Source organism: Pristiophorus japonicus, chromosome 8, assembly GCF_044704955.1.
Source record: "Pristiophorus japonicus isolate sPriJap1 chromosome 8, sPriJap1.hap1, whole genome shotgun sequence".
NCBI lineage: Eukaryota > Metazoa > Chordata > Chondrichthyes > Pristiophoridae > Pristiophorus > Pristiophorus japonicus.
The window spans coordinates 177,239,056-177,262,412 of NC_091984.1; the positions used below are offsets into that span (position 1 = coordinate 177,239,056).

The 23,357-nt window shown below is 42.9% G+C and overlaps 1 protein-coding gene across 3 annotated transcripts in view; it reads right to left on the reverse strand.

Annotated features, from left to right (window-relative positions):
- Nucleotides 1-23,357, reverse strand: part of ppil2 (peptidylprolyl isomerase (cyclophilin)-like 2) — a 371,889-nt gene that overhangs the window by 347,793 nt on the left and 739 nt on the right. For 2 of the 3 annotated variants that reach the window (XM_070887580.1, XM_070887579.1), the window contains exons 2-4: nt 19,136-19,185; nt 5,298-5,343; nt 3,896-3,958 (exon numbers count right to left, since the gene is read on the reverse strand). In XM_070887580.1, the coding sequence (XP_070743681.1) occupies nt 3,896-3,958; nt 5,298-5,343; nt 19,136-19,185 (159 nt within the window). The remainder of the gene's footprint in view (nt 1-3,895; nt 3,959-5,297; nt 5,344-19,135; nt 19,186-23,357) is intronic. The other variant, XM_070887581.1, reaches the window with a different exon arrangement.

Sequence of the window (23,357 nt, forward strand, 5' to 3'; positions counted from 1 at the left end):
ACAGGGCCTTGGTGAGGCCACACCTGGAGTATTGTGTACAGTTTTGGTCTCCTAACCTGAGGAAGGACATTCTTGCTATTGAGGGAGTGCAGCGAAGGTTCACCAGACTGATTCCTGGGATGGCGGGACTGACCTATCAAGAAAGACTGGATCAACTGGGCTTGTATTCACTGGAGTTCAGAAGAATGAGAGGGGACCTCATAGAAACGTTTAAAATTATGACGGGGTTAGACAGGTTAGATGCAGGAAGAATGTTCCCAATGTTGGGGAAGTCCAGAACCAGGGGACACAGTTGAAGGATAAGGGGTAAGCCATTTAGGTCCGAGATGAGGAGAAACTTCTTCACCAGAGAGTGGTGAACCTGTGGAATTCTCTACCACAGAAAGTTGTTGAGGCCAATTCACTAAATATATTCAAAAAGGAGTTAGATGAAGTCCTTACTACTAGGGGGATCAAGGGGTATGGCGAGAAAGCAGGAATGGGGTACTGAAGTTGCATGTTCAGCCATGAACTCATTGAATGGCGGTGCAGGCTAGAAGGGCCGAATGGCCTACTCCTGCACCTATTTTCTATGTTTCTATGTTTCATAATCTCGAGGGGCGAAAATAAAAAAGAGAACACATTTCCTTAACCTTTCCGATGTCTTGAATCATCTTGGCTACTCACCTCTAACCCCTCAAAGGGAATAATATATTTCCCCGTGATTAGGTAATCGGAATTACACACAATCCTCCTGATAACTTCTCACCAACACCTTAAGTGGTACCAATATATTAATTCTACTAATGCAATCTCTTTGCCGATCATTTTATATGACTTCCATCGAACATACTCCCTCTGTTGGCTCTTTGCTACGATAATTATTATTTGGTACTTGAATCATGTTGCATTCCATTTGCCACCTACTGAATCAATTACTTAAAGGATTTGAAAATCTTTCCAAATCTAAATGGTATTATTTCTTGTTAATTCCACTGCCTCCAAGTTTGCAGATGACACTAAGCTGGGTTGCAGTGTGAGCTGTGAGGAGGATGCCAAGAGGCTGCAGGGTGGCTTGGACAGGATAGGTGAGTGGGCAAATACATGGCAGATGCAGTACAATGTAGATAAATGTGAGATTATCCACTTTGGGGCAAAAACAGGAAGGCAGACTATTATCTGAATGGTGACAGATTAGGAACAGGGGAGGTGCAACGAGACCTGGGTGTCATGGTACATCAGTCATTGAAAGTTGGCATGCAGGTACAGCAAGCAGTGATGGCGGCAAATGGCATGTTGGCCTTCATAGCGAGGGGATTTGAGTATAGAAGCAGGGAGGTCTTACTGCAGTTGTACAGAGCCTTGGTGAGGCCACACCTTGAATATTGTGCACAGTTTTGGTGTCCTAATCTGAGGAAGGACATTCTTGCTATTAAGGGAGTGCAGCGATTCCCAGGGTGGCAGGACTGACATTTGAAGAGAGACTGGATCGACTAGGCTTATTTTCACTGGAATTTCGAAGAATGAGAGGGGATATCATAGAAACATATAAAATTCTGATGGGATTGGACAGGTTAGATGCAGGAAGAATGTTCCTGATGTTGGGGAAGTCCAGAACCAGGGGTCACAGTCTAAGGGTCAGGGGTAAGCCATTTAGGACCGAGATGAGGACAAACTTCTTCACTCAGAAAATTGTGAACTTGTGGAATTCTCTACCACAGAAAGTTGTTGAGGCCAGTTCGTTAGATATATTCAAAAGGGAGTTAGATGTGGCCCTTACGGCTAAAGGGATCAAGGGGTATGGAGAGAAAGCAGGAATGGGGTACTAAAGTTGCAAAAATGATCAGCCATGATCATACTGAATGGTGGTGCAGGCTCGAAGGGCCGAATGGCTTATTCCTCCACCTATTTTCTATGTTTCTTATCTGCAAACATGGAGGAGTTTTGCTCATTATAACCTTACCCCCAGAAAACTCACTTAAGCCGCTTGCAAGCTTGAACAGATCCCATTTGCAGCTGTCTTCTGTTTCCTAATTTAAGCCATTTATTAATGTACGACCATATTTAACCCTATTCCTTAGTTCCTCATCAATCATTAATTGCCAAAAATTGAATCTTGTCAAAATCTCTCTGGAAATAACTATAACTGCCTTGTCCACTACGTCCATATCATTTTCAAAATGCACCAATAAGTTAAAGTATGATCTCCCCTACTAAGTACATGCTGACTGTCCTTTAGCAAGTTAATGCTCTTCCACATGTTCACTTAGGTAAGCTTGTTAAGCTTGAAATATGCACTCCTGTTAAAGCCCAGTAGAGGGAACTGCAACACAGTTGAGCCCCCATAACACTAAATGAGTAATTGATGAAGAGTTGCTTCAGCATCTGATGCACCATTGTAAATCTAAATGTACTCCAGTAGGCCAAGACTAAATTAAAGGGGATAATAACGGGTGAGTTTATTCTATGATGAACGTTTACTCCTACACCACCTCAGTAGTCTTAACAGTTAAAAAAAATATTAGCACTTACTGGCTGCCTCGTCCATCCATTTATTACAGCACAGACTATAGAAGATGCCAGAAACCCTAAATATCAAATACAGTACAATCTCAGGGTACGTAGGTAAATTCAGTCCTCGCTTCTTCTGGGAGTGTTGTGCTCATGAAGCTCTAACGATAACAGCACATCAGCAGATATGCAGAGATTCACTGTCACAAGGATGATTCCCAGATAGTAAAACCAAGCTATCAAGATCTAAATTTAAGCAGTAATAATCCTGAGACTGCAGTGGTTCACTGCTGGTGAGTTCTGATGAAGAGTTACACTGGAAAAGTTAACCTATCTTTCTCTTCAGAAACCGTTCAGCCTGCTTAATTCTAGAGTTTACTGTTTTTATTTCAGGTTTCCAGCATCGATCTCTTTATTGTTACCTCTCATTTCAATGACGTGTTGACACTATCATGATCCATGAGCTTGAGATAACATGCAATATTTACAAATTACTCCAATTAAAATAAAATCAAAGGAATCAGGAATCTCATCTCTGGTCCCTTGCCAGAAAGTTGAGGAGCTAGCTGCTTCCTTTGGGATAATTATAATCCATCATGGCTCATGATTCTCTGGCTATTTTTCACAGAAAAGACTTGGATATGAGCGATGTTAAGATGTTTTTTTTTAGCATATCATTGTCTAAATAGGGTCAGCTTGCCAAGATGTCCCTACGCTGATTTGAGGATCGGCAGTTACAATGCGAGACGCATTGTCTGTCTCAGAGACCCAGTTCATTAACAATGGCCAGTTATTCAGAAAGATACTTTGCACCTTGGTGTTGGAAACCTTTTTTGTGTTTTCTGTGAGGGCTGGGAATGGGGCTTGTAAAATCCAGAACACAGACATTAAGGGGAAGCCAAGCAGCACAAGGCTGTAAAGGAAACGACCCACTGACCTGGGCATTAGACAGGTTACAGAGAGAATGAGTTTCTAAGTTGAGTTAGCGCTAGTGCTTGGGAGTTCTTTATTCTTGTAACAGTACAAATATAAGTTTATACTGATTGCATCAAATGTTCCATGTTTTACTGATCAGCTAGCTATTTGAACCAAATTTCACCTCATCCAGTGTTAACTCAATCATTATTATAATCCTGGGTCCTGCTATCATTCAAGTCGATATGGGGTTAAGTGGGAGTCAACTTCCATAAAAAGTAGGTGTATGGACCATTTAAGGGAGCGATTGATACCACTGAACGGGAGAAAATATCTAGCATAGACGCGAATGTGTTACAATGAATGCATTGAAACCCACGATATATTCGGGTAGCCACACCTCTACACAGCAGCATTTTTTTCAAACTGGAATGCAAGCTAAGACAGAAGGTCACTGTGCTCAGTAATAATAAGGCTTCTCTATACTCACAGGAGATCAAACACCATCCCATCAGGGGTACACACTGGGTACTCAAAGGGTTGAAGAGACAAGCTGAAAGAGAAAGCAGCAGTAAGGTCACTAAAACTCAGTTAAATGTTAAGGCCATATACCTTCACTTGCCACACTGAACCTAAACAGATATTGCAGGACTGTGACTGCCAAGACACTTTCAAACCTCTCACCCTGGTCATTTTGAGCTGCGCACACAACCCTAGAGGCTGCATTCCAGTGTAGGTTACAGGTAGTGACTTAGACAGCATTTGGAAAGGGGGACCTGGTGTAAATATCAAGTAGAAATAAGCACATACTAAACATACATTTGATCTGGACAGAGCCATGAGATTAAACTCACTTGTCTGTACAGCATAATCGTGCCCGAAGATTCACTTTTAACTTCTTAGAAATTTTCTAAACAGCCATAAATACCTTGCGTCACGATCAAAGGTTGGAATTAAATGACTTAAACTGCAGTACCTAATTGGGATGAGTTTGTTGTATATCTTTTATTTCAGTGTTTTAAAGTTAAACATTCATCCAAGAATCAATACTACTGAAAAGATGGATTATGAACTAAAAGCATTTTTAGTAAAAAAAAGACAAAATATATTATTTTAAGCAATTGATTTCTGCTTGTGACTTCAGTGCTTTCCATTAATAATATTGAGGGGGAATATTATAGAATGAAGGCCATTGGCTCACATCTGAAGCTCCTATGAAGAGGCAGAGCTAGAAACACTATTTTATTGACTCAAAGAATTCAGGGAAAAGTTTAGGAATGAAACAGATTTGGAGATACGGGAACGGGTCCACAGACTGGCATCACCCACAACACACTTACCCCGATATGGGGACATGGATTCAAACTTGAATGAGAAAGGGCGAATATATAATCTCCTAGTGCAGAAGGTGACAAGCACATGATTATAATCTACCCAGGGAAGAGGAGAAGGTTACAATTTTAAAGGAGTGATGTGTATATTTTGGACAGACAGGGCTGTTGAAGGGTATTGAGATGAAGTGGATCTATGATATACGAGACCAGCCTGAAGGATGCAGATGGTTCTTTTGGTTTACTGTATGGTCAAATGTTCCTAAGGGAATTGTAATATATTGGGAGGGGAAAAGCCAGAATGGGGAGTGGGGAAAGAAGAGGGAGGGAAGAACCTTACAGGCCTTCTAGCCCTTACTGAAAGAAGAATTCTAAAACAGTATAGGGACTTCAAGAGCAGGGGTCTTCACATAAGCAGAGAAGATTCACTCAATCACTTGTTCTAAATCACACAGCTCCAATGCCGTCTGTAGGTGAAAGTCCATTGCATTAATATTGTAATGTATTTTCAGGAGCACAAATAAGCCAGAGCTACAGTGGAGTACAGCAGAAAGGCCTTACCTGCAGTGATCGAAGGGCAAACGGCGGAAGTTTGCTTGTGGAATAACTGCAGGAGGGAAGAAATAATTATCATTCTTTTATTGAAGGGAATCACACCACTGACATCTGAAACACAAGATCTAATTGCATGTATTATAATTGAGGACTGAAACAACGTGCTTTCCGGTGTACCAGGGTCAGGCCTTGCACTTTGCAGTCGGCCAAGCTGAGCAGACAAGCTGGATGCTGCCACCTGTCTCTGTTGCCTCAGCACCACACGGTACAGTGACAGATCTGCATAGATCACCGAGTCTGTCACCACAGACAACTTGGAAAAGGGGTGAAGGAAAACAGGACCAGTCCATAAGTATACTGAACCAACCACGAAAATAGTCAGAATCCTCTCCAGAGACGGGAGTATATTTTTTCCAAAAACTAAATAAGGCATAAATATGCTGCAATCTCCATTTTAATTAAATTCAACTTTGCAATAGGTAGGTTCTGAACATTAAGTCAGGGGAATGGGAGTAATTGGACAGCTCTTTCAAAGAGCACGCACAGGCAAGGTGAACCGAATGGCCTCCTTCTGTGCTGTAGGATTCTACGATCAGTGCAAGTTTTCATCCCAATCTCACAAATGATCAACAATGCTAGAATTTTGATTTTAGGAGATACGAGATTACCAAGCCATCTCCTACACATTAGCTAGTTATCAACAAAATGAGGCAAAAATCAAAGCTTACAGGTTCCTGTCTGGTAAATCTGATTTCAACATCAAACCCACCAGCACTAAGCATGTGGCTTGGAAAACCAATTCACAGTGTGATGCAAAGTACTGCAAGTGGAGTTTAAAGACAATGGTAAACAAAGTGTTTCCCAAGAATGTAAGAGGTTGCAGCTGCGGTACAGCATTCAGTGAATGACAGCACAATACGAGGAGGCTCTTTGACTGTCCTGCAATGAAGCACGTTTCCACCATATGCTCTTCCACAAGAATCTGTTCACCTGCTGGAGTCACTAATACGTTATTAAACTATTTGCCGACCATTATTAACTAACCACAAAGTGAAGAGGCACCTGCCAGTGCATACCCAATCATACGACTATCAGATCAACAAATACCAAATTAGTATTTAAAAACTATGATGTACATCAACAGAAACACTGAAAATACTGGAAAACTATACATCTGAAAAAAGAAAGGATGGCCATACATTGTCTGTGTGGAGGCTTCATCACAACAGTATTTTTTTACCTGATTAAAGCATTTCCCCACCCCGCCCCCCACCCCCGCCCCCCATACCCCTGGAAAGCTAGGCACTGGCACTCATCAGCCTCTGGTCTTCAGGACAAGACGACATGAAGAAGATGACAAACCCCTCCATGTCCATTGTCAGTCTCCACTCCACCAGGAGGGACAGTTTACATGGGAGTAGCTGTCGTGGGGCTGATTCTTCCGCACAGAGAGATACAACATGATACAAGGCAGTATCACAGCTTTCTATGTGGCTTTTCTATTCAGACTGAGGCATACTTCTGTCACACAGGATGTGGAAATGTATTTTTAAAGTTGCATTACACTGTTTTTTGTACCCTTTTTGCCATAAACCAAAATGGAGTCCCGATCCTGCCAGAAACTTCTGCAGCAGACAGTCTGTTTGCATAAACATGCTAACCTTGACTGAAACTGCTGATAGCTGATTAAAGCCACCAGACAACATTAAGACTGTCCTACTGAGATAAGTACCACCCATTGTGCTCCCCTGTATTATCAATAGTCTGTCGCTATGTCAGACCTTAGAAGGGCTGGATAAAGGTTGTAAAGATGCAGCACCAATTCACCCCCTAAGAGATAATCAAATTACCAGCCATTATCTCTTGTATAGAACTCATCCATAATATGCAAGAAGCTAAGTACCCAATCAACCACTATGGAAATCATGGGCCCAAATAATTGGCCAGGAAACTGGACAATCCTAAAACAATGCAAAGTTGGTGATAGCACATTATCACACCCTTATCGAGTTATTGCTGACTAGCCCACAAAAACACTGACAAGGGAGACATTTGAAAAAATGTAAAGACAAGGATGTGGTAATCATTAACTGATTGGAGGACTCTTTATCTGTTTTCGCTGACTGCAAAGGCAGAACCAATACACAGGATGGAACCATAACTTGTTTGTTCTACTGTATAAGTTCATTGTGAAACAGTGCCATTTTGGGAGTCTCCACTTAGCCTTTGACTGAGTGAGACTCTTCCTTGCTGCAAGTAAAACTTATTAAAGGAACATCTACCGGAGCTGATTGTGTTAGAGTCTTATATTGAGAGTCGAGATTTCGACAGTTACTTCTTGGAGGTTCCAGCGAGATCGTTTACTCTCTACTCTGTGAGTGAACAGATGCCAGCATAGTGCCTCTTTAGTGAAGGGCTTAACTGGCCAGAATAAGTTGAGCCTTTTGCTCACAAGGGGTCTCTTTACTGTTGAATCGCATATGTAATCTGTTGTCCACAGTGGAGGTACTGCGATCTACAAGACTCAAAATTTAAGAACTAAAGTTATTTTTGTAATCATTTCCTTCTCAGCTTGTAGGCAGAAGGGATTTGATCCTGAAAATATCTGATCTTGAAACAGCCCGGGGAGATTTTCATTCGGAAAAGGTAAAAAGAGCGCTATCGATCGATGATCAGTGTGTGATAGGATCAGGGTCCTTGTGTGATAGGACCATAATTTAAGATTATCCTTGTTTGATTGGATAATACAAGTCCCTAAAGGAAAATTCCTTGTGTGATAGGACTGTCTTAGAAGGGACAGGGTCCTTGTGTGATAGGATCCAGGTCCTTGTGTGATAGGATCATAAATTTTATTAAGATAAGTTAAGAACTCGGTCTGTAGTGGCGTACAACACAGACTGAGAATTGATTATTTGTTTAGATAGAGTTTAAGACTATGATTTGTATACCCGCGTGAATGTTGATTGTCCAAGTTGTCCTTGTTATACTGTTGTGTTGAATACTTTTGTGCGACATTGCAATTAGAGAAACGGGAAGAGTCACTAGGGAAAATTGTGATTCGGAAAAACAAGGATTGATTGAGAAAAGAAATAATAACTGATTGATCAACTACAGTTGGTTCGTGTCAACATATCTCACACACCCAGACTAAGCCTGAATTAAGAGCCTTTTCAGGCCACGTGACGGCCTGGAGAAGTGGGCATAGAGAACTCAGTTGACCGAAAGGATTGTGAGATCAGAAACTGTGAAAAATCTTAATCATCCAGAATGGGTTCCGGAGCAAGTAAAACACCACCAAAGGGCACACCAGCCTATTTTATGTTCCAGAATTGTGGTGAGTCTTCAATTGACCACCTAAAAAAAAAATGGGTAAAATGGACTAAGGATGAAAACAAGCCATTTTCACCCGATGGTTCATTTAATTTAGAAAGAATAACATGTCTAGAGGAGTGTCTTATAGACAGAGACCCAGGTAGAAGAGGTTAAAAAAAAGAAAGTAATAGAAAGGCCTGGGTTCCGATTCTTCGAGCCCACGTAAAATTAACAGAGGAAGTAAATCAATATGTAAGAAAAGGAAAAAAACCTGATAGTGACTATCTTAAGTGACGTATGGATCCAAAAATAGAGCTGGCCAAACAATGAGCTTTGTTGAAAGAAGAGAGACTTTTGTGAATGTCTGTCTTTGAATGAGAGTGCTTGTGTGATTTTTGACTGCGGAATATTTGAGGTGGGAATTAATGAATTTTTCATGTGTCTGAAAGCCTGTTTGAGAAAGTGGTGGAGCTGTCTGCTGTTTTAGCTTCACCCACTTTTTCGGACAGAGTGAAGATTTTTTTAAAACCCTTCGTATTGTTGTCCTGTATGTGGGAAGTTTTAAGAAAGTGTGAACCTAGAATTGAATTACATTTTAAGTTAGAAACGCAGATGTGGATTTATTCGGATGAAAAGTTACGGATCTAGGAAATGCACAAAGGATAGGTTTGTTAAGCAAAAGATAAAAAATGCGTGGTCCTGTTGGTTTAAAAAAAATAAATTTCGACACGCTCACTTGTCAAAAAAAAACACGCAATCATTGATTACATTGGGTCGAAAGACAATAAATTTAGTCGAGGAATGAGATAAAGAACGGAGATGGGAAGTTGTAATGCCTTTAAAAAAAAAACCTGTGTGGGTCTCTCGAGGCTGGGGAAGGACACCCCCATTTTCCTTTGTGTAAAACCTTGACACAAAAGCTTCTAGCTCAGTAAAACGAGTTTTAAATAAAAGATTGGCAGTACAATATTTGAATTGGGATTTTGAGATATTTCAGGTGATTCTCCTTGATAAACATTTCGGTTGTATTGGAAAATATTCGGTTTGGAAGCCTTTTTAATAAAATTACACAACTGCTGCGTCAGAAGCTGAAGCTTAAAAAGAGGTAATTTATGAGATACTGTATCATAAAATTGAAGTTACAGAGCAAAAGATTGGAGTTTTTGATGTTCAGCTTCTAAAACAGAAGTTAGGCACACAATTATAAAACAAGTACTTTGCATTCTGTGATCTGTGAATCACTATAAGCATAAATGAGAAGTCCGTGTAACACACCGATTTTTCCGGTTCAGAAGCCCAATAGTGACAAATGGAGGTTTGTCCAAGACCTACGAGCTGTGAATGAATCTGTATTCCCAACTTATTCGGTGGTGCCCAATCCTGCGACTATACTTACCAGTATTCCGGCAAACTCAACGTATTATACAGTGATTGATCTATGTTCAGCATTTTTTTCAATACCCATTCACCCAGAGTCCCAATTCCTGTTTGCCTTCACGTATAAAGGACGCCAATATAGGGGGACAAGGCTCCCACAGGGATTTACCGAAAGTCCTACTATATTTTCACAATGCTTAAAGAAGGATCTGGAAGGTGTAATTTTACCAGCAGGTTCTACCCTTGTGTAGTATGTTGATGACTTACTGTTCGCCTCACCCTCCAAATTAGCCTGCGAAACAGATTCTCTTGTGTTATTAAAAGCCTTGGCCTCAAAAGGACACAAAGTGTCAAAGGCGAAGTTACAATTTGTCTCAGAAAGGGTTCGGTATCTAGGACACGAATTGATCAGAGCTACGAGACAATTGACACAAGACAGAGTAAAAGCAATCTGCTCTGCTCCACGACCAATAACCAAGAGAGAAATGAAACATTTCCTCAGCATGTCAGGATATTGCAGGCAATGGATTATGAATCATTCCGAGATCGTTAAACCATTGTTAGACATGACCATGCCCTCACTACCAGAAAGGTTGATTTGGAATGAAGTATCTCGGAGTGCTTTTCAGAATCTTAAGCAGTCCCTCACTTCAGCACCAGCCTTGGGATTACCAGATTACACTAAGCCATTCAACTTATTTGTTCATCACAAGTCGGGTTTTGCACAATCTGTTTTGACTCAGTTACATGGGGACAGGCGGCGACCGATAGCGTATTTCAGTACCCAACTAGATCCAGTGGCACGCGGACTACCAGGATGTCTTCCTTCTTTGGCAGCAGCTTATTGGCCCCAAGTTTCCACACGCGGCAAAACAGGCGCCCCTCCGAGCTGGGCGCCCGTTTTTCGCGCCGAAACCGGCACCTGAAAAAAAACGCGCTATTCTCGAGCGCTTTGCAGCTCGATGTCTGCTTGGCGCGGCGCACAGGGGGCAGAGCCTACCACTCGCGCCGATTTTGTAAGTAGGAGGGGGCGGGTACAATTTAAATGAGTTTTTTTCGTGCCGACAACCCTGCGCGTTGGAGCGTTCGCACAGTCTGAAGTAAACATTGGCACTCGGCCATTTTAAAAAGTGCTGCAGAAAAAGTGAAAATTTGTTTATTGAACCCTTGCAAAGGCTTGTATTTTAATTTTCTTGATATTTCTGTGTGTGAGGGTGAGGGAGTGCATTCTGTAATTAAAGATAGACTGTGATAAACGGGACACATACACTTGTTTGAGACTATTCAAATTCTTTGCAGCTGTTCAATTTTTAATAAAACCACATTTCCCTTCCATGATCAGCACTGAGGCTTCTTGCAGCTTTCTCCCTCCCTCCTCCTGCCGTCGGTCGGTCCCGACGGCAAACCGCTGCCTGAAAGGCCTGCCTGAAGCACTTTCACACAGGTAGGAACATGGTTTATTTAATCTTTTCTTTGCTTATAAATTTTTATTCTGGTTGGATTTATTTGTATAATATTTGTATAAGTATAACTAAGGATTTATTGTAGAATGTAATGACTTCCCTTCCCCCCCCCCTCGTTCCCAACGCCTAATTTGTAACCTGCGCCTGATTTTTTTAATGTGTAGACAAGGTTTTTGCAAGTCTACAAAAATCTTCACTTGCTCCATTCTAAGTTAGTTTGGAGTACGTTTTCACTGTGGAAACTTTCAAATCAGGCGTCAGTGGCCGGACATGCCCCCTTTTGAAAAAAAAATTCTGTTCAAAAGTGAAACTGTTCTACCTGACTAGAACTGCAGAAAACTTAAATGTGGAGAATTCCGATTTCTAAGATACTCCGTTCTCCACCAGTTGCTCCTAAAAATCAGGAGCAAATCATGTGGAAACTTGGGGCTATTATGCTGTACAACAGGCTCAGACAATTACTCTAAATCATCAAACCATTTTATATATCCCACACTCTGTCGAGATTTTACTGATTAAATGTGCCACTCAACACCTAACTTCTGCAAGAATCACTAAATATGAAGTTGAACTGTTATCAAATCTGAACCTCATCATTAAAAGATGTACTACCTTAAATCCAGCCACTCGACTCCCCACAGAAGAAGATGGCAAACCCCATTCATGTGAAATGGTAACCGAATTAGTGACTAAACCACGTATCAATTTAACAGACGTACCAATGTGTAACCCTGATCTAGTGTACTATGTTGACGGATCAGCCTTACGTAATGACAGGGGCCAACCTAGAGCGGCTTATGCAATTGTAACCCAGTTTAATGTTGTCGAAACAGCCTCTCTTCCAGACTCCTTTTCAGCCCAACAAGCCGAATTGTTTGTGTTAACTCGAGCCTGTATTCTGGCTGAAGGACAAACAGTTAATATCTACACTTGACTCCAGGCATGCTTTTGGAGTAACGCATGACTATGGACAAATTTGGAAAATTCGCGGGTACCTGACTTCTTCAGGAACCACTATCAAGAATGCAGAACAAGTAGAAAATCTTCTGCGACCCATTCAATGCCCCTTAAAACTTGCCATTATCAAATGCCAAGCACATACAGGCCAGTTGAATGAGGTAGCTCTTGGAAACGCCAGAGCTGATAATGCAGCTAAGTCAGTAGCTCTGTCAAAAGGGGGAATGCAGGTGTCATTGTTTCCACTAAGGAAAAATAATTGCTCAGATCCGTTACCCACTATTAATGATGTGCTGGCCTTCCAGACACAGGCCAGAATGGAGGAGGTGTTGACCTGGACAAAGGATCCATGTTATAAAAATCCAGAAGGAATATGGGTTCACCACGACGGCTGCGTGGTGGCGCCCAAATCCTTACTTCCATGGATTGCCCGATGTGTTCAAACATTCACACATGCGGGAAAAGGGGGGAATGGCAGATTATATTTTGGCAACTTGGTATGCACCAGGTATTTCGGCAATTGCAAAACAAATCTGTGAAAATAGTGTTACCTGTCAGACAATGAATCCAGGTAAGACAGAAAAAGTAGAATCTACTTTCCACCCAAATCCAATGGGGCCTTTTGTACATTCACAGGTGGATTTTATTGAATTACCTATGTGTATGGGATTCAAGTATGTATTAGTTATTGTAGATGTGTTCTCTAGATGGATTGAAGTCTTTCTATGTAAAAAGGCCGATGCCACTACTGTTGCTAAATTTTTGTTAAAAGAAATCGTACCGCGCTTCGGAATCCCTGCTAAGCTTTCTAGTGATAATGGGTCACATTTCACGGGAACTGTTATAAAAGAAATGTGTAAAGCTTTACAGATTAACCAACGTTTTCATTGCAGTTATCATCCACAATCAGCTGGACTTGTTGAAAGATATAATGGAATGCTTAAAAATAAGCTGGCAAAATTATGTAATGACACTGGACTAAAATGGCCCTTAGCCTTGATGGTAATGCGATCTGCAACCAACAGAACAACAGGCCTGTCACCGCATGAGATAGTTATGGGACGTCCCCAACGACTACCTTTTACAGCACCGTTTACTGCAAAACAAATGGACATCCACAAAATGGAAGGAAATATGTTGAATTATTGTATTGCACTAACCAAATGTATCTCCAGTTTTCATTCGCAGGTAAAAGCAACTCAAGTCGAGCCAGCGGAAGGGAAGTGTCATAATCTGGAGCCCGGGGAATTTGTTTACATCAAAATCTTTAAAAGAAAAAGCAGTCTACAACCAAGATTTGAAGGGCCATACCAAGTCTTGCTGGCGACTAATACTGCAATCAAGGTAAAGGAAAGACCAACATGGATCCATGCGTCCCATTGCAAAAGGAGGCAGGGAAGAAGGAACCAGAGGAACAGAAAAAGGAAGACCGAATAAGGAACTGTACGGACTATGGGGACTGATAGTGCTATGCTTAACAAGGTTGTGCTTTGCGTTATTGATAGTACCCGGGGTACAGAAACGTGAACAAAGGGAACTGCAGGTAAATGTATTTAAGGCACTGAATGATAAGTATGCTCAAGAAAGAAACTTGTCTAGTTGTTGGATATGTTCCCATGTACCTGTCCACTCCGAAGTGGATATTCCCCTAAGATCCGTCCCCTTTAATGAATCAGAAATGGCAGAATGGTTAATAGTGCAAAATAGGACAAACCTAACCAAGGTGTCAGAAATGAAGAATCTAACAGAATGGAGGTCAGCAGGGTATAAACTTACAACCTTCCAGGGATAGTACCAGCCAAATTATAATAATAACCGTCAGCCACCCTTCTTAAGTATTACTCCCGGAATAGGAAATCCTGAAGGTATAATATGCCTAGTAAGTAATGAGACAGAAGGACCAGAAATGGGACGCAGCAAGCGTTCCCAAATGACTAAATGGCAAGCCATGACAAATCTCACTAACGGGAGAAAGATAGCAACCGTTAACTGGACTACCGTCCATAATAAAGCCTCAGGTGAAGGGTGGGACGGGGAGACCACTCGAGTATGGATGGCACGAAAGGACCAAAGGCTGACGTCCTATAATTGCACGTATTTTATTTGTGGCCATAAAGCCTACCCATGGTTACCAGCCAACTGGACAGGGTCCTGTTACTTAGGAAATGTGGTACCCTTTATTAGGACAACAAAAACTCTCAGGAATGCCTATGCAAGTCATAGACTTAAATGGGATTTGACATGGCTAAATGGAATATTCAAGGTTATGATACCACCCTATGGAATAGCATCAAACGAATGGTAATTACGGGAACTGGCTAATTTAGTAGAATCAGTAGCCAACGCAACTTCCCAAGCCTTCGATGGGGTGAATGACGAAATGGTAGCCATTCAAACAGTGGCTCTCTAAAATCGTATGGCCTTAGATTATCTCCTAGCCAAAGAAGGAGGGATATACGCGTTAATTGGTGGCGAATGCTGTACCTATATCCCGGATAAGTCAGAAGAGATCGGCAGTCTAGCTGAATATATTAGGAAAAAGGTAATGGAGTACAAACAGACTATTGGCCAGGACGGTACCACCTTGTGGGATTGAGCATCTGGATGGTTGGGATCCCTCGGGAGATCTTTGGTACAGGGTTTGATCATATTCTTGCTGATAGTCTTCGCCCTATATCTTTTGTTTGTCTTAGTTAAGTATTGCTGTGACAGGTTAGGATAAACAGTGTTACCAACCAAGATCACTGCTAGGGTTATGGTAACAACTACTGAAGGTTCTTGTGTGGAAATGGAAATAGAAAGACTATGCAAGGTTAGAATGGATTAAGTTGTCATTGTGAAGGACAAAAGGAGGGAATGTTGAAATGTATTTTTAAAGTTGCATTACACTGTTTTTTGTATCCTTTTTGCCATAAAACAAAATGGAGTCCCGATCCTGCCAGAAACTTCTGTAGCAGGCAGTCTGTTTGCATAAACATGCGAACCTTGACTGAAACTGCAGATAGCTGATTAATAGCCACCAGACATCATTAAGACTGTCCTGCTGAGATAAGTACCACCCATTGTGTTACTGTATTATCAATAGTCTGTCGCTATGCCAGACCTTAGAAGGGTTGGATAAAGGTTGTTAAGATGCAGCACCAATTCACCCCCAAAGAGATAATCAAATTACCAGCCATTATCTCTTGTATAGAACTCATCCATAATATGCAAGAAGCTAAGTACCCAATCAACCACTATGGAAATCATGGGCCCAATAACTGGCCAGGAAACTGGACAATCTTAAAACAATGCAAAGCTGGTGATAGCACATTATCACACCCTTATCGAGTTATTGCTGACTAGCCCACCAAAAACACTGACAAGGGAGACATTTGAAAAAATGTAAAGACAAGGATGTGGTAATCATTAACTGATTGGAGAACTCTTTATCTGTTTTCGCTAACTGCAAAAGCAGAACCAATACACAGGATGGAACCATAACTTGTTTGTTCTACTGTGTAAATACATTGTGAAACAGTGCCATTTTGGGAGTCTCCACTTAGCCTTTGACCGAGTGAGACTCTTCCTTGCTGCAAGTAAAACTTATTAAAGGAACATCTACCGGAGCTGATTGTGTTAGAGTCTTATATTGAGAGTCGAGATTTCGACAAGGAACATGGTATTTCTAGAGCTCAGGAAGGCTGCCTTTCTCCAGCATGGCACTCCATGTAGCATCTCAGCATCTTCAGAAATGGTGCCTCTCACTACATAACACATCAGGTTCAAAATCAGTAACTGATTACATTTACTGCTGCACTGGCCTTTAAACCCAACTTCCACCATTCCATCCACATTCACTCAAAAGTTTAAAGACTTCCACAAAACATGTCACAACAACAACTTGTATTTATATAGTGCCTTTAATGTAGTAAAACATCCCAAGCCGTTTCACAGGAGTGTGAAAAGACAAAACAAATACATCTTGACACCGCGCCACACAAGAAGAAATTATGGCAGATGACCAAAAGCTTGATCAAAGAAGTAGGTTTTAAGGAGCGTCTTAAAGAAGGAAAAAGAGGTAGAGAGGCGGAGAGGTTTACGAAGGGAGTTCCAGAGCTTAGGGCCCAGGCATAGCCACCAATGGTTGAGCAGTAATAATCAGGGATGCTCAAGAGGACAGAATATGAGGAGCCCAGACATCTCGGGGGGTTCTGAGGCTGAAGGAGGTTACAGAGATAGGGAGGGGCCAGGCCATGGAGGGATTTGTAAACAAGGATGAGAATTTTGAAATCGAGGCATTGTTTAACCGTGAGCCAATGTAGATCAGCGAGCACAAGGGCAATGGGTGAGAGGGACTTGGTTCGAGTTAGGACACAGGCTGCCGAAATTTGGATGACCTCAAGTTTACGTAGGGTAGAATGTGGGAGGCCAGCCAGGAGTGCGTTGCAGTAGTCAAGTCTAGAGGTAACAAAGGCATGGATGAGGGTTTTAGCAGCATATGAGCTGAGGCAGGGGCGGAGACGGGCGATGTTACGGAGGTGGAAATAGGCGGTTTTAGTTATGCCGCAGGTATGTGGCTGGAAGCTCATTTCAGGGTAAAAGATTGTAAACAGTCTGGTTCAGCCTCAGACAGATACTAGGGAGAGGGATGGAGTCAGTGGCTAGGGAATGGAGTTTGTGGCAGGAACCAAAGACAATGGCTTCGGTCTTCCCAATATTTAATTGGAGAAAATTTCTGCTCATTCAGTACTGGATGCCGGACAAGCAGTCTGACAATTTAGATAGCGAGGAAGGGTTGAGAGAAGTGTTAGTGAGGTAGAGCTGGGTGTCATCTGCGTACATGTGGAAACTGACGCTGTGTTTTCGGATGATGTTGCCAAGGGACAGCATATAGATGAGAAATAGGAGGGGCCAAGGATAGATCCTTGGGGACACCAGCGGTAACGATGCGGGAGTGGGAAGAGAAGCCGTTGCAGGTGATTCTCTGGCTATGATTAGATAGATAAGAATGGAACCAGGCAAGTGCTGTCCCACCCAGCTGGACAACGGTGGAGAGGCATTGGAGGATGGAGTGGTCAACCATGTCAAAGGCTGCAGACAGGTCGAGATGGATGAGGAGGGATAGTTTACCTTTGTCACAGTCACAAAGGATGAGAGCCGTTTCGGTACTGTGGCAGGGCGGAAATCAGATCGAAGGGGTGCAAACATGGAGTTCCGGGAAAGATGAGCACGGATTTGGGAGATAACAAGTTCAAGGACCTTGGAGAGGAAAGGGAGATTGGAAATGGGCCGGTAGCCTGCAAGCACAGTGGGGTCAAGGGTTGTTTTTTTTTTTAAGGAGAGGGGTGATGACGGCAGATTTGAAGGAGAGGGGAACAGTACCTGAGCAGAGAGACAATGTCGGCTAACATGGGGGCCAGAAAAGGAAATTGGTCAGCAGTTTAATGGGAATAGGGTCAAGGGAGCAGGAAGTGGGTCTCATGGACAAGGTGAACATGGAGAGATCATGAGGGGAGATCAGAAAGAACGTAAAGGGGTTTAAGACGGTTAGCAGTAGAGAATAGTAGACGGGGGTTATATTTGCATTCCAGAATGATCCTGGAATAGTGAGCAGTTTTGGCGGACAAGAGTAGGGTCCGATAATGCTTTATATAGTCCAATCAGATGTGGCAGTGAATGGCTAAACCAGTTGTCCGCCACATCTGTTCAAGTCTGCGCCCCTTGGGTTTGAGGGAGCGAAGATGAGGGCCATACCAGGGGGAATGGCCAGGAGAGAGAATAATGGTTTTAATAGGGACTTGGGCATCAATGGTGGAGGTGAGGGTGTGGTTGAGCAGATCAGTGGCTGCAGAAATGTCGTAGTGAATGGAGGGCCAAAGGCTGGACAGTTTGGAGTTGTTAAGTGCAGTTGTAAGAGAGTTTGGAGAGTTTTTTTTTCCATGGGCAGATGCAGAAGGAAGTAGGGTTGGGTGGGGGATGGGAGATGTGGGTGGAGGGCGATACAAGGAAATGGTCAGAGATGGCCTTATCTGCAATTGACGCGGTAGGAATAGCGAGCCCACGAGAGATGGCAAGGTCGAGGAGGTGGCCATGAATATGGGTTGGGGAGTTCACATGGTGGGAGAGATTAAGAGAGGATAGGAGGATAGTGAACTCAGGAGAGAGTGCATGGTGAATTGAGATGGAGGTTGAAATCACCGAGGATGAGAAGTTGCTCAGTGCAGAGGCTGAGGGAGGAAAGCAGTGAAGATATCTCAGTGATAAAAATGTTATTATACCCAATTTGGTGGGTTGTAGAGAACGAGAATTTTAAATGAGAGGTGAGAGGGGTGGAATACGGTGAGATGTTCAAAGGAGGAGAAAGTGCCGGGGGAGTAGGGGGACAGAGCACAGTATGATTTGGTGATAAGAGCCACACCGTCACCACGACGATTTGGGCAAGGCAAGTGGTGGAAGGTATAGCCAGGCAGGGAGGCTTTGTTTAAAGGTTAGGTGTCATCACCCCTCAGCCAAATTTCCATCAGGGCCATAATGCCGATGCAATCATCCACGATAAGCACATGGATAGTAAGGGCCTTGTTCACAAGCAAACAGACATTCTGCAAAGAGATGCGGAGAGGATACAGTCCAAATATAGTTATGGAATTTACACAGATCAACAAGTCAATACTCCACTGTCTGGCAATATCGTGCCAACAGAAACCTCAATATCCTGCTATTTAGGTACAGTGCAAATACAGTTATCCTACTTACCAGTTTTCTTGCCACCATAGAAGTTGGTATACTCTGTACAGGTGATGTACCTGCAAAAGAAAAGCATAGCTCAGTATAAACACTACAAACAGTTTAGAGAAGCAGGTTTCAATTTAGGTATTCGGCAGTATAAGTCACTCAAAAGAATGCACACACATACACTGACAGCTTTAAGCACCAAAGTTAAAAACCACATCTCTGGTATATTAATTTGAAATCCTCGCATACCTGTATCCTAACAAAAACCACTGTCACTACCTTCAGGAAGAGCCTGGGGGGTGGGTGGTAACTATGAACTGAGCAGAGCTGAGAGGACAGCTAGGACAAGACATATTTCCAGACAGCACACAGGTTTGATACAAGGTAAATAAGCTCTCTTTCCTCTTCCCCAACAGAAAGGCATACATACTGTATAAGTGGTCATTGTTCCAGTTCCACAGTTAAGCTAGAGCAATTTAAATCTGAAAGGGACTCATTTTGGAACCAGACAAACTGCAGTCTTTACTGATCATGTACTTTGCTACATTCTCTGATGATGGGGTGTCATAATATATGGCAACCTCTCTCCTGCCCACCACCTGATTAGCTGGAAATGTCATTTCACTGATAACCATAGGAATGCCAGTTTCTATGTAATGTCAGTGTAAATTGTGCCTTACAATTAAGGAAGCCTGCTGTCCATCAATGGAGACTAACAAGACACCAGCTGCTGGCTTAAAAAAAGAAAGTTGCCAAGATGCAAACATTAAAATCTTCTTATTTATATATGTATTGAAGAAAATAATAGTGATGGTCAGAGTAAAATTCAAGGCGGCAATACATCGCTGGATCAACAAGATTCTAATTTGTAAATGCTTGAGGTTGATGGCCTTTTCAATTCCTCCAGTGATCTTGCTGCCTTACGACACATTACATCCTGTTACCGCACATACAAAACATGTGAACCTCCTGGAGGACCACATAAATAGCAGTTACTTGGTGAGGAACTGCAATACAGAAAGAATTGGCTCTTTCAGGAGAGGAGTGTGTGGCCATTCACCACCAGATCTGGCTGGACCCCATAAAGCACTATCGGGTCCTGCTCTCGTCTGCCAAAATTGTTCACTATTCCAGAATCATTCTGGAATGTAAATATAAACCCCAGCTTCTATTCGCCACGGCTAGCCTAACATCTGTGGTTGAGAAAATGCTGGAGTCCATTATTAAGGAAGTAGTAGTGGGACATTTGGAAAAGCATAATTCAATCAAGCAGAGTCAGCATGGTTTTAGGAAAGGGAAATCATGTTTGACAAATTTGCTGGAGTTCTTTGAGGATGTAACGAGCAGGGTAGATAAGGGGGAACCAGTGGATGTGGTATATTTGGATTTCCAGAAGGCATTCGATAAGGTGCCACATAAAAGATGACTGCACAAGATCAATGTTCACGGAGTTGGGGATAAATATTAGTATGGATAGAGGATTGGCTAACTAACTTAAAACAGAGAGTCGGGATAAATGAGTCATTTTCTGGTTGGCAAACAGTAACTAGTGGGGTGCCGCAGGGATCGGTGCTGGGGCCTCAACTATTTACAATCGATATTCATGACTTGGATGAAGGGACCAAATGTAATGTAGCCAAATTTGCTGATGATACAAAGATAATTGTGGGAAAGCAAATTGTGAGGAGGACATTAAAAATCTGCAAAGGGATATAGACAGGCTAAGTGAGTAGGCAAAAATTTGGCAGATGAAGTATAATGTTGGAAAATGTGAGGTTATCTACTTTGGCAGAAAAAATAGAAAAGCAAATTATAATTTAAATGGAGAACAATTGCAAAGTGCTTCAGTACAGAGGGACTTGGGAGTCCTTGTGCATGAAACACAAAAAGTTAATATGCAGGTACAGCAAGTAATCAGGAAGGCAAATGGAAAGTTGGCCTTTATTGCAAGGGGGATAGAGTATAAAAGCAGAGAAGCCCTGCTACAACTGTGCAGGGTATTGGTGAGACCACACCTGGAGTACTGCTTGCAGTTTTGGTCTCCGTATTTAAGGAAGGATATATTTGCATTGGAGGTTGTTCAGAGGAGGTTCACTCGGTTGATTCCGGAGATGAGGGGGTTGACATATGAAGATAGGTTGAGTCCATACTCATTGGAGTTCACAAGAATAAGAGGTGATCTTATCGAAACATACAAGATCATGAGAGGGCTCGACAAGTTGGATGCAGAGGATATTTCCATTCATAGGGGTAACTAAAACTAAGGGGCCAGAATAAGGGGCCGGCCATTTAAAACTGAGATGAGGAGGAATTTTCTTCTCTGAGGGTTGTGAAATTCTTTGCCCCAGAGAGCTGTGGAGGCTGGGTCATTGAATACATTTAAAGCGGAGATAGACAGATTTTTGAGCGATAAGGGAATAAAGGATTATAGGGAGCAGGCAGGGAAGTGGAACTGAGTCCATGATCAAATCAGCTATGATATTAAATGGCGGAGCAGGCTCCAGGGGTCAAATGGCCTACTCCTGCTCATATTTCTTGTGTTCTTGTAACCGTCTTTTTAAACTCCTCTCCCCATTTCTTTGTCTCTTAGATTGGACCATCCTTTCGGCTGTCCCTGCCTTTTCCCTTCCTTTCCCCAGCCCACCGGGCCAGTCTTCCTCAAAGGTTCCCCCTGCCCTAGCCCAGACCTCTCACTTTTCTCGCCGATCTCTCCTCGTGCCCTTTATGACCTTATCCTGTCCCTGAGACCCACTTCCTTCTCCCTTGACCCTATTTCCACCAAACTGCTGACCACCCAACTTCCATTTCTAGCCCCCATGTTAGTGGACATTGTTAATGGCTTTCTCTCCTCAACTACTGTCCCCCTCTCCCTCAAATCTGCTGTCATCACCCCTCACCACAAAAAAACCCTCAACCCCTCTGTCCTTGAAAATTACTGCCCCATCTCCAACCTCCCTTTTCTCTGCAAAGTTCTTGAACGTGTTGTCGCCTCCCATAACAGTGCCCATCTTTCGAGCAATTCCATGTTTGAATCCCTATCTGGTTTCCGCGCCTGTCACAGTACCGAAACGGCTCTCATCAAAGTCACAAATGACATCCTTTGTGACTGTGCCGAACGCAAACTATCCCTCCTCGTCCTTCTTGACTTGTCTGCAGCCTTTGACACAGTTGATCACTATATCCTTCTCCAACAGCTCTCCACCGTCGTCCAGCTGGGTGGGACTGCACTCGCCTGGTTCCATTCTTATCTATCTAATCGTAGCCAGAGAATCACCTGCAACGACTTCATTTCCCACCCCCGCATCGTTACCTCTGGTGTCCCCCAAGGATCTATCCTTGGCCCCTTCTATTTCTCATCTACATGTTGTCCCCTTGGCGACGTCACCCGAAAACACAGCGTCAGTTTCCACATACATGCTGATGACACACAGCTCTACCTCACTACCACTTCTCTCCACCCTTCCTCGGTCTCTAAATTATTAGACTGCTTCTCCGACATCCAGTTCTGGATGAGCAGAAATGTTCTCCAATTGAATATTGGGAAGACCGAAGCCATTGTTTTCAGTCCCTGCCACAAACTCCATCCCTCTCCCCAACCTGTCTGAGGCTGAACCAGACTATTCGCAACCTTGGTGTCATATTTAACCCTGAAATGAGCTTTCAACCACATATCCGCAGCATAACTAAAACCGCCTATTTCCACCTCCGTAACATCGCCCGTCTCCACCCTGCCTCAGCTCATCCACTGCTGAAGCCCTCATCCATGCCTTTGTTACCTCTGGACTTGACTATTCCAACGCACTTCTGGCTGGCCTACCACATTCTACCCTATGCAAACTAGAAGTGATCCAAAAATCGGCTACCCGTTTCTGAACTCATACCAAGTCCCACTCAGCCATCATCCCTGTGCTCGCTGACCTACATTGGCTTCTGGTTAAGCATCGCCTCAATTTCAAAATTCTCATACTTATTTTCAAATCCCTCCATGGCCTCGCCCCTGCCTATCTCTGTAATCTCCTCCTGCCCCACCCCCCAGAGATGTCTGTGCTCCTCTAATTCTGCCCGCTTGACCATCCCTGATTATAATCACACAACCATTGGTGGCTATGCCTTCGGTTGCCTCGACCCCAAGCTCTGGAACTCCCTGCCTAAACCTATCCACCTCTCTTTGCTCATTCAAGATGTTCCTTAAAACCAACCTCTTTGACCAAGCTTTTGCTCACCTGCGGCTTGGTGTCAAATG